The 12,734-nt window shown below is 39.4% G+C and overlaps 1 gene segment (V, D, J or C); it reads left to right on the plus strand.

The window, feature by feature from the left end:
* Window positions 1-12,734, plus strand: part of LOC140460454 (Ig heavy chain C region-like) — a 32,145-nt gene that overhangs the window by 2,773 nt on the left and 16,638 nt on the right. Inside the window, 1 exon segment of the C gene segment in view lies at window positions 11,341-11,661. Within this exon segment, the coding sequence occupies window positions 11,341-11,661 (321 nt within the window).

Raw genomic sequence — 12,734 nt, forward strand, 5'->3', positions numbered from 1 at the left:
GTGGAATATTCTTTGCCTTACTGATAATATTCATTGCTATCCGATGCAATTCTTTTAACCAGATCAAGCAACCTGGCTAAATAGTCTTTGCCTTGCCCTCATGGATCCTCAGGACATCATCCCTAACGAAATAAGATCAATAAATCGATGTGTGCACTACAGCATTGCTTTTGTGATGCAGTCACCTTGCTGTCGTATTCTTGGACAGGTATTTACGATTGCAGATGATAATAGGGGAACCCCAAATCAGTAGTTCATAATTGACAACAACTAACAAAAAGGTCAGAAATCAGGTTTCACCTGACAAAGGAGCGAAGATCAGAAAGTTTGTGATTTAAAAAGAAGACCTGTTTGACTATAATCTGATGTGGTGTGACTTTTGACCTTGTCCACCCAGTTCAACACAGGCACCCTCAAATTAAAAGAAAAATGCAGCTTTGCCGTGGTGTCAATCCCACAACAGGAAGCATTCACTGCACTAAACAACTTCTGCAATTTGGTTCTTCTTAGACTAATGTGCGAACATAGAAAATGATCTTAGCGCCTCTAGAAGGTGCGTAGAATAGTTTGCCCAGGCAGAAGATACTGTCATTTTAACTGAAAAGAATTAATATTTTCTACTGTGATATTGTTCGTGTCATGGTAAATTTCCAGAAAATAGCTCTGTCTCTTTGAATGAAGTGGAATTGGGTGTGTTTCTGCCATGCAAATTTAATTATTTTACCTGATATTTTTCACGCCAATGAAAAGTTTTTTTATGCCATGTCACGTTTCCCTGCAATCGTTAAAAACTTCACACATTTTATTATTTTGTTTTCTATTATACAAGTCAGTGTACATTTATTTTGACTCCTGCATTAATAGAACTATGTTTGCCAGTACAGTGATCACTTGTTGTACTTCGGAAACTTCTGCTCGGCCAAAACTAACAGACTCTGTTATTTTGCCTGCAAAAGGCTAAAATATGTGTTAAAGCAAAATTGCGAAATTTTTAAATCCAAAATCAAATCTGAACGAGACGATCCGAGAAATTAACTGTTCTCCACCTTCCCGTAAGGGAAATTATTCAGTGAATTTTGGGGAATAACAGATCAGCTGGGAAGACTGCCAAATTATATTAATCTGAAGAATAACCATCCGTATGAAACACGGAAATTCAGAAAATCGGCATCACAGAAGACCTGACCTTTTGAAATTACTCCAACATAATTAAGATAGAATGGCTACAGTGTGTAAGCAGGCGATCCGGCCCAAAAAGTTGACACTGACCCATTCACGAGGAACCCACCCAACACTCTACATTTACACCTGACCTACACACCCCTGAACTCTATGGGCAATTTACTGCAGCTAATTGACCTAACCCGTAGATCGTCAGACCGTGGGAGTTGAAGTGGAGCACCCAGAGCAAAACCATGCAGACACTGGGCGAATTTCCAAACGCCACACAGACAGTAGCCAAAGACTGAAACTAAATCTTTATCCTGGGTATGGCGAGGCAACAATGCTAACTACTGAGCCATGGTGACGTCCGACCGTCTGTCCGTCCATCCATGATGAGTCAGTTAACTCAATCTTGTATCCAGTTTCTCCGAAGCTGTTTAATCCATTTACCCTAAATCTATTTTTGAATTGGTCTCAAAAACCATCAATGGTTTGACCTCAACAGTTTTCTCTGACAGCCAATCTCATCAGATCACCCGTCTCTTGGTGAACAAATTTCTCATGATCTTATTAGAATTTTGTGACTATCTATGAGCGTCCCCTCATGCTTTTTCTCTGCAGTGTATATGGTCTGACTGAATTTAGTCTCTATGAACAGATCAGTCCTGTTGACCCAATAATTAGTTTGGTACTCAGTATGGTCAGATGAACTCTGTGCATAAAGGAAAATAATGCACGCATATGGTTATGAAAAAAAGTTTAGGAGTTTCAAGAATTTCATCATCAATACAGAAAAGTCAATTGAAGATAGGACACGTTCTTTTAGGACAGAGAAAGGCTCAGTGAGACAATTATTTGGCTTGGGTAACTTGTTCCCACCTGAAACCCTCCAAAAACAAATATTTTCCTTCCTGCTTGAAGAACACTAAGACTGTTTTTAATTTTGTATGCATGCTATTTTACCTCGGGGATTGGATTACCCCAGTTGGCTCAATTGTTGGTTTGTAGAGCAATGTGATACCAGCAGCATGGGTTCAATTCCCATTTTTGGTTTGAGGTTATCGTGAAGGACTCTCCTTCTCAGCCACGTCCATCCCCTGAGATGTGATGGCCCTCAGGTTAAATCACCAACAGTCATTTCCCTCTCATGAGAGAGCAGCCCCTATGGTCTGGCAAGAGTATGCTGTCTCAGCCAATAACTTTATTTCTTTCAGTGAGTAGTGTTTTTTTGGCATTCCATGGAATGCTGAGATGATGAAAACCGAGGTTCAAATGTGTTTAACTGAAATAGACGATAGAAATTTTCTGGTTAACTTTGACATGTTTCCTCTAACGGTAAACTTTGAAAAAAATTGGATACTTCTATGCCAGTTGCTTTGTCTTGATAAAAATATGTTTAATATTCCAAGTTTCCCAGCAGTATGAAGTTAATATCAACATTAATGGCTATCTTATAGCAAATTAGTGTCACTGGTTCGAACTTGTTATTTCATTGCTATGTCTGTCAGTATTTACAGAGTTCTGTCATTTTTATAGTTCTGCCAAATATTAATCACTGCACTGCACCAGGTTTTCTGGGAAGTATCCATTATTTCATGGAAATTCCTTTCCTTTCCATTAATTCTGGGAATTCTGCTTTTATTATGAAACTTGCATGACTAAAGCATATTTGTTTAATAGTTTTTTTTAAAAAAGAGGGATATGGGCTTCGCCAACTGAGGCAGCTTTCTTTTCGTTTTAACAAAGTCAGGGTACAATGCACTTTACCCTATAAAATATGGTGTAAACCTGACTACGTTCTTCATTATGATTTCGCAATGTTATTGTAGTTATTGACAAGTTGTACCAAACACATCGTTCAGTCCGACATGCAGTTTCATAAAAAAAAGTTACAACCTCCTGCTGCACCACAGGGTTCATGAATTCTGCCTTTCCTTGAATGTCTTTCATATTACTGGGAAATTGTACCCTAACTTCATCTGATTTACATTATTTTTTAATCGACCTAATCATGGCATATTCACGTACATATGCAGCATTCAAGTATCAATTCCGTCAGAAGGGCTGTAAAGCCATTCCGACAAAGGCAATTTTTCATTCTACGGAATTGTCAGGTAACCCTTTCCTGAACGGCCTCTGATGTGTTTAAATCTCATGTGACTGAGATGACCAATCAGAAGCACCACACAGTCCAGGAGGAATCTTTTATGTACCTGGTTTATCTGGAAAAAAGCTTCTGCACATTTGTGTCCAGTTTCCCATTTGATAAATGATATCATTGTTTTAGTTTCCTTAATTATTTGCTGGCCAGATGTGCTAACGTCAAGTGATCCATCCTTTTGGACACCATCAACTTTCTGCAACTCAGAGCTGCACAAAATGTCATCATTTTGATTGTTCTTTTCTATTCCTCTTGCTAGATATTCACCCCTTTCACCAAATTACTACATTGCACGTCATTTTCCGTGTTCTTATTCACACGTGTCAAGATATTCTTATAGTTTAATTAGACCCTCTGATGACTTAATGCCTCTTTTTATTTTTGAGAGTTCGTTATGTTGGGCAAATGGAGCATGTCCCACTTAATCCAACACATAAATTACGAACAGTTGCAATTCGTCCAACAGTCCCTCTGGCACATCACTTGCCAACCTTAGGATTACTCCTGCACACCTACTGTCACTTTCCGCTATTCTCCTGTCCATTTCAGAATTGTAAAGTCCTCTGTCTTTCAATATCCGCTATGAACTTTGATTTGGAATTTTATTGAATATTTACGGAAAATCAACACACACTGCAACCGACGATTCCCCTTTTATCCAGTAGATTTCTTAAACATGATTTCCCGTTCATAAAGCCGTGATTATTTTGAACTTGTCCAGTTTCACCTTATTTTAAACAGCTTCTAATATTGCAAACTGACTTGTGCCATTTCTTGCTCGCTGTCTCAAAATGTTTTGATAAACATGTTAAATGTGATGCGTTGCAATCTAAAGGGCCTTTCCAGCATTGGAGATAATCTGCAACAGTCGACACAAAAGGTCAGTTATTTGAATGACATTTTCACTTTGGACGCAGGGATAATGTCACGAGGGGACAGGCAGCTCTCGGACCGCAGCTGCAACTATTAAGGCAGGACCGTTTCTCTGTTGCATGTCATTTCCCTGCTTTTGCCCTTCCTTTGATTTGCCGATTAATTGCAGTTTCTAGAATGCTGCTTGTGTTCTCTGTCATGAAAACTGTTGGAAAATAAGTGTTCTATTTATTTCTTCTCTGCTGCGTTTGACAGCATGATTTGTCAAACATTCATTTCTTGCATGACTAACTTTCACTTTGTAAATTATTTTATTTTCGAAATAGTTACAGGACCTCGTCCTCTCTCTTTTTTTTAACTCACTGGTTAGCTTCCTATCATATTCTGATTATTCAATCTTTTTTTTTTAATTTTCAGACATTTCGTTTCCGAACATTTTAATATTCTGTCTAATTTTCTCACTAACCATCAGTTTATCCACAATCACATACGTTTTCCTTAATGTAGATATTATCTTAAACCACAAAAAGCAGTTCTGAACCTTGCAATATTCCTTACTCTTTGGAATGTGCCTATTTAAGTGACCTGAAATGTCTCCTTACATGTTTGCCACTTTATCATGATCGAATTCTCCTCCATCTGATTTTCCATTTCACTTCAGCCAGCTCTGATTTCGTGCGCACAGAAATGATTTTTATTTCAAAAAAGAACAGTTGTCTATCTCTCAAATTGATTGCATTATGCAATGGAGTTAATGTTGCTGATCCCGAAGGGCGCCTTTGCAATGAGATAATGAGTTAATCCGATCTCATTCCACTATTGCAGGATGTTCAATATAGGTTGAAAACTTGCGATTCGAATGAATGATTGCAAGATCTATTTTTATGAGCTGCACACGTGGGCTGTCTTTGCACATCTAACTTTCACAGTTATTTTAGAGATAATAGCTCGCATACTGATTGTCGTGATTTTCTGGCAAGCTGTTGCAATGTCTTCCTTTATGCTCTCCCTATTGTATTGTTACACATGGTGACCCAAACAATACTCCCACAAATGACTTCTTGAAATGGTAATTTCTCAGCTTTACTCAAACCCATTCCACGGGCTGCTTTTCTGAAATGGGGTCACCCCTCTCCCTTTCATAAAACTAGAACAGCAAACTCTGAAGAAGTTCAGCCTTCCTGGAAGCATTGGTGGAGAGAAAGAGACGGAATATGCCTCCAGTCTGATATGACTCTATGAATGAACTGTAGCACTTGCATAGGTATCCTACCCCACCCCTCCCCGTCTTTTCTACATCATCTGGATGAATCCACTCCATATCATCTTGCGGGAAGGATAATGTTGAAGGCCTAGAGTAGTTTCATCACCTTTTGGCCTCGGTATGTGCTGAATATCAGCATGGACATCACTAATGTCAATTCAAACTAGTGTAACTCTGATACTTGCTGGAAAGTGTCACAAATTGATGCTTTCACATTGCATGACAGAGAAGACATACGCATATGCGTGAGAATATCAGTGTGCAGGTGGGATCAGTTATTATGTAGGGTATGTTGTTCCCAAGACTGATATACATAGTCATTGCCATGGATGTTATTTATAGCATTTGATATCTTAATTTACAGCAAAATGCTGCAGTTTGTTGACAGTGTGCTTGCTGGAGAGCACGGAACAGTGGTCATGTGTAAAAGGTCCAAAGAATGTAATCAACTCAATATTTTAATCGCGGGTTGATAGTTGCTGCATTCGTGTATTATTTCAATATAAAATTTCACATGCGATATTTTCTCGTGTTATTGATGACGTGATTGCTGAGTAGTGAGAGACATTGGGGATTGATAAGAAGTCAGCAACAGCCCAGTTCATAAAGCTAAGAGATTGTTTATCTCGGGCTTTGTAATAGCAAAACCATGGCTGTCGTTGAATTTGAACAAATGGAAGGAAAAAGACATTCAAAAGTATTCTCTGACTGTGAGGTAAAACGTTGATGGGTGAACAAGAAGTGCAATTTATGATCTGGGCAGCAGAGTTCAGATCAGATTTGCTTGAAAGATTTTGAAAATGGGATCCCAGAGTTGAGAATTGCAGAATAATCTAGAATACCTTTGAAGAGCGTGGAATTTCTTGTCACAGGTCAGATTAGGTATTTTCGAGAGAGTAGTTGATTTGATGGAACAAGCAGGTGGTCCTGCTGATGGCTGTATTAAGTGGTCTGGTGACTATAACAAGGTCACGAGTAAACACCAACTTGTGACCAGTGTGGTCAGCTGTTTGCATTGGTGATAACAGCTTTTGTGTAGAACATATTTGTTCAGGTTAGCGATGGAAAGGGATAGGTATATAGGCTAGGAGTCATATCGGGGGGAGAAGCAACTTTGATGAGATTAGGCAAGATTTAGGACGCATAGGATGGGGAAGAAAATTGAAGAGGACCAGCACACTTGAAATGTGGAGCTTATTCAAGGAACAGCTACTGTGTGTTCTTGTTAATTATATACATGTCAGGCAGGATGGAAGTTGTCTGGCGAGGCAGCCGTGGTTTAGTAACGAATTTGAGTCTCTTGTCAAGGCAAAGAAGAATGCTTATGTTGGGATGAGACGTGAAGTCTCAGTTAGAATACTTGAGAGTTACAAGTTAGCCAGGAAAGACATAAAGAGGGAGCTGAGAAGAACCAGGAGGGTACATGAGAGGTCATTAGCGGATGGAATCAAGGAAAACCCTGAGGCTATCATTCAGTATATCAGGACTAAAAGAGTGACTAGAGTAAGATTAAGGGCAATCAAAGGTAGTAGTGAGAAGTTGTGCGTGGAGTCAGAGGAAATAGAGGAATGGCTACATGAATCTTTTTCATCAGTATTCACACAGGGAAAATACTATGTTGTTGAGGAGAATACTGAGATACAGGCCACGAGCCTAGATGGGATTGAGGTTGACAAAGAGGAGGTTATTGCAATTCCGGAAAGTTTGAAAATAGATAAGTCCACTGGGCCGGATGGGATTTATCCTCGGTTTCCCTAGGAAGCCGGAGAGGGGATTGAAAAGCCTTTGGCCTTGTCCCTGGTGTCTTAATTATCTACAGGAATAGTGCCAGAAGACTGGAAAATAGCAAATGTTGTTCCCTTGTTCAAGAAGGTGAGTACAGTCAATTCTGGTAATTGTAGAGTAGTGAGCATTACTTCGTTTATGGGTGAAGTGTTGGAAAAGATGATAAGAGATAGAATGTATATTCATCTGGAGAGGATGAAGTTCATTAGGGACAGTAGATACGGTTTTGTGAAGGGTAGGACATGTCTCACAAACCTTACTGTGCTCTTTGTGAAGGTGACCAAACAAGTGGATGAGGGAAAAGCGTTTGATGTGGTGTTTTTGGATTTCAGTAAGGTACTTGATAAATTTCACACGGGAGGCTATTTCAGAAAATGCAGAAGCATGGGATTAATGGTGATCCAGTGGTTTCCATAAGAAATTGACCAGATGAAAACAGACAGAGGTTGGTGGCGATGAGAAATGTTCATGTTGGAGTTCGGTTAATCGTCCTGTATCACGCGGATCTGTTTTGGAGGCAGTGCTGTTTGTCATTTTTATAAATGACCTGGACGAGCGTGCAGAAGGATGGGTTAGTAAGTTTGCGAATGAAACTGAGGTTGGTAGAGTTGTGGATAGTGATTAAGGATGTTGTGGATTACATAGAGACATAGATAAGCTGCCGAGCTGGGCTGAGAGATGGAAAATGGAATATAATGCGGAAAAGCGTGAGGTGATTCACTTTGGAAGGAGTGACAGGAATGCAGAGCACTGTGTTAATAATAATATTCTTGGTAGTGCGGATGCACAGAGAAATCTCAGTGTCCATGTCCGTACATCTCTGAAAGTTATCAACCAGGTTGATAGGTTTGTTAAGAAGGCATACGGTGTATTAAATTTTATTAGTGGAGGGATTGAGTTTCGGAGCCATGAAACTATGCTGCAGCTGTGTAAAACTCTGGTGCGGCCGCACTTGGAGTACTGTGCAGAGTTATGGTCACTGCATTCGAGGAAGGATGGAAAGGGTTCAGAGGAGATTTATTAGAATGTTGCCTGGCATGGAGGGAAGATCTTACGAGGGTAGGCTGAGGGACTTGAGGCTGTTTTTGTTCGAGAGACGAACGTTGAGAGGTGACTTAATTAAGACATATATGATAATCAGAGGGTGAGATAGGGCGAATAGTGAGAGCCGTTTTCCTCGGATGGTGACCACTAGCACAAGGGGACATAACTTTACATTGAGGAGTGATAGGTAAAGGACAGATATCAGAGATATTTTCATTATTCAGAGAATAGTAGGGGCATGAAACGGCCTGCGTGCCACAGTAGTAGAATCGCCAATGTTAAGGGCATTTAAATGTAGTTTAGATGGGCTTCAGAACAGTTTCACAGGTCGGTGCAACATCGAGGGATGAAGGGCCTGTATTGCACTGTAATGTTCCATATTCTATGTTGTATAAACTGAAAATGTGGTCTCGTTTCCTGACAGGAATGCTTTAAATTTACGAGGTCCAATCAAAAATTGAATGGAAAGAAATCCATTTGTCTATATTGAGAACACAGGGAATTATTTTTGAAATAAAAAAACCGTCTAAATTAAGGGAAATATTAAGCGATGTCTTTTATGATCGTGATAAATGTAAGGTTCAAGAAATTTGGCTCCAGAAGGAGGGAGGTTCACAGAAACAGTGTGTACATTATACAACAGCAAGGCGTGATACATTTTGAAAGTTACTTTTAGGAAAAAAAATGAGGTTATGGGAATTGAGAATAAGATTTCGGCTATAAAATAGGCGTTAACTGTTCATTTCTACTCCCTGGTGAAATTCTGACAACTGTGATAGAAATCACAGTTCGACAATGTGGAATTCATCTATGTGTGCTGCCAACCTGTACACCGTGTTGGTGAGAACCGGGGAAACAGTTTGAGGATTCGAGCTGGACCATTTAGGAGAAATTTGAGAAGACATTTGTTCACCTAAAGAGTGGTGAGAATGTGGATTTCATTACCACAAGAAGTAGTTGACACTAATATATTGAATGTGTACAACAGACGGCGAGACGTAACACTTGGAGGGAACAGGGTAAAATGTTGTGGGGAGAAAGCAGGATTAGGCTATTGATTTCGACGATGAGTAGGATCATGAAGAATGTCAGAGCAGGCTCGAAGGTCTGAATGGCCTTGAGTAAGGAACAATTTTGCTCCCTCAAGTACTTGAACAAGGCCTCCATATTCCTTTTGTCTCTGTTGTTTAAACTGACTTCTGTTGACTTATCAAAACCACAATGATATCAAAATTAAAAGCTTGCTCAAAATTATTTCCTGATTATGACATGAGATCAAATTGCCTCGTTAGCAATAAATGTAAAACAGATTGTTGGAAATAAATCATTAATATTTCAAGACTTGGTTTTTGTTTTAACAGAAAGAAATGCTTTAATAAGTAGATGGGACAAGGTTTAGGGAGTCGTATACAGAACGTCGATTCTCGGAGGGTGAAAGTACATTGATTAGTTTTGTGACAGTTGAAATGAGGAATTCTTCAGAAGCTAGTGCATCAACAGAAATGTCTCACACGATTTCAGCTCGAGGAAATTTTAGAGTTAGAGTTGAGTGAAACCATTGAGAGGTTGAGGACAAGGAAGAGAATGCTGAAATCGAGGGATTGCTTGACATGGCAACATTATATCACAAAGCAGAGAGCCGGTCCTACGTGCTTGGCCTGAGATTAAGACATTGGCAGAAGGCGATTAGAAGACCCAAAGTTAGAAAGTGGGAGTTTGGCCAGGGATGCATTTTCTAGATTGTACAAATTTGTCTTAATGTTTGAGCAGTAGATTAGCTCACCGTCAAACCAGACAGTGAAGTTAGATATAAAAATAGGTAGTCTTAACGAGGAAGTTGAGTGGCGACCATTTAGAGGTTTATAAAATCATGAGAACAATGTATTACGTAAATATCAAAGTATATTCCCGAAGGGATAGGAGTCCGAATCTAGAATGGATAGGTTTAATGTGAGACGGAAAAGATTTAAAGGAATCTGTGGTTCAGTTTTTTTTTGCACAGAGTGTGGTGTGTATATGAAATGACCTTTCAGAGAAAGTGGAAGAAGTGGTACTGTAATAAAATTTAAATGATTTTCGGAAGGTAAATGAAGAGGAAATGTTTGTAGAATATGCACCAAGTATCAGTAAATGAAGAAGGCCCTTGGAATGCTTTCCGTTATTGGTCAGTACTCTGAGTATGAGTTGGTAGGTCATGTGACAGCTGGACAGGATATTGCTTCGGCTGCTTTTAGAATATCGTCTGTAGTGCTGGTCTCCCTGCTTTGGGAAGGACGTTCTGAAACTTGAGAAACTTCAGAAACGATTTACAAGGATGTTTCTAGTGTTGAAGGGTTTGAGATACAGGAGATGCTGAATTGGCTGGGACTATTTCCCTTGCTGCGTCAGAAGCTGATTTGTGACCTTATCGAAGTTTATAACATTATGAATGGTAACGTGAACTTAAATAGACAATGCATTTTCCCCTGTGTGAGGGAGTCCAAAGATGGAGGGTGAAGGATTAAGGTGAGAGCGGAAGATATGAAAGACTTCTAAATGATATTTTTTTCTCACTGAGGATGGTGCGTTTATGGATTGATCTACCAGTTGGAGGTTTGCAAAATTCCAACATTTAAATCGCATTTGAATGGATACATGAATAAGAAGGGTTTAGAAGGATATAGGGCATGTGCTGGCAAATGGGACAAGACAGAATTTCAGATGTCTGGTCGGCATGGGCGGGTTTGACCAAAGCGTTTGTTTCTTTGTTATCAATGATACTATGACCCAAATGGCACATGTTCAATTTAGAAAAACTGGTCAGTGTGGACGAATTTGACTGATATGTTTCTTTCTGCTCCTTGGACTCCATCAGCCAAACAAGTGTGGAGCTCACCTCAAGGTTAAATATGACGCCAACGTTACGAGGAACCTCTTATAGCAACATGATAGTCTGATACAATAATATTATTTTTTGGGTATTATTTGAGAGTAATCGATTGTACATGACATCACTGAAACAATGCAGTCATCTATACGCAAGAGAGTAAGTCTTAATTTGTAATTTTAGGCATACAGCCTTCTCCACCAGTCATCAGTCTCCACTACTCTGCAACTGAAGAACAGAGGGCAAACAAATTTCTGCAGCTGATTTGTCTAATTAGCGGATACTATCCTGAAAGAATTGCATTGACCTGGCAGAAGAACGGCAATACCATAAGTTCTGGCTTTACAACTACATCGCCAACGAAAACAGTGACCAATGATTTTAGCTCTACAAGTTTGCTTAAAGTGCCCCTGAAGGAATGGAACAGCGGCTCTGTGTACAGTTGTCAAGTTTCTCATTCTGCTACCAACAGTAACCAGAAAAAAGAAATTAGTTCAACATCGGGTAAGAAAACTAGACAACCTCACAAGCTCACATTCATTACTATAATCAGTTTTGTAATAAATATTAGACAAGATGGAAAATTATTTTGTTGTTTTCTTACTGCGGACGAAGCATTCTTGAATTAGTTGCAGTGAGTAATATCAATGGGAATTTGTAGTCCAGAGAAATGTTACAGCAAAAATGAGTCGAAATGAACCAGGTACCTAAACCCGCTCTTTCAAAAGAAAAGTGGAGAATAACATCTGAAATTATTTCCCTTTGCTCTGTATAGGTCTGACTGAAATAACCAAAGTTCTTGGAAGAAGACAGAGGAAAGGTGACAGATATAGAGACATTATGAAGAAAGCAACTGAATGAGTGAGATTAGGGAGCAAACCTCTTAACTGACAAGTTTAGGCAGAGTTTCTGGATATCTCGCTATTAAAAATTATTTATACAACGTGGTAGTCCCCCGCTTTTTCTTATTTTCCGAGTCAATTCAGAGTAGCAAAATAAAGCCTTGACAATGCACACACTTCATCACAAAGGAAACATTTTCAACAATGCGTATTTCTAAAGCTGTCGCTAGTGAGGATTTAGTATTGTCTGTTGCTGATTGTTGCAATGCAATCGTAGAAAGGATGTATTGGGATGTAGAAAGGATGTAGAAAGGATGACAATGTTCAGAGTAGCTAAGGGGAGAGATAAGGTGTCTGGTGGAACAGAGATAAAAATTTGTTATTGCAAGGGGTTTGACAGAAACAAAAGGCATGCGCCAATATGTTTATTTTGAACATTCATTATATAGATCAGTTTTTAGACAGGACTTTAAAACACCCATTGTTGATAACGATCTCAATGAACTTCTGTGCTTAAAATGCATCGACCGTCACGATGTGGTAAACTTTCTGTGTCTCTACCTGTCTACCTTGCTCTAGAACTCTCTTTTATTCCTGTCAGTTCTTTTCCCGCACACACAAACAACACAGGACACACGAGAGAGAGGGAAAGAGGGAGAGAGACGGTTGCATGCTTCATCCCTTCCTTGTTCATTGATTTTGACATTCTTGTTGCATTCCTGATTACATTATTGG

This window comes from Chiloscyllium punctatum, chromosome 36 (genome assembly GCF_047496795.1).
Source record: "Chiloscyllium punctatum isolate Juve2018m chromosome 36, sChiPun1.3, whole genome shotgun sequence".
Classification (NCBI taxonomy): Eukaryota; Metazoa; Chordata; class Chondrichthyes; order Orectolobiformes; family Hemiscylliidae; genus Chiloscyllium; species Chiloscyllium punctatum.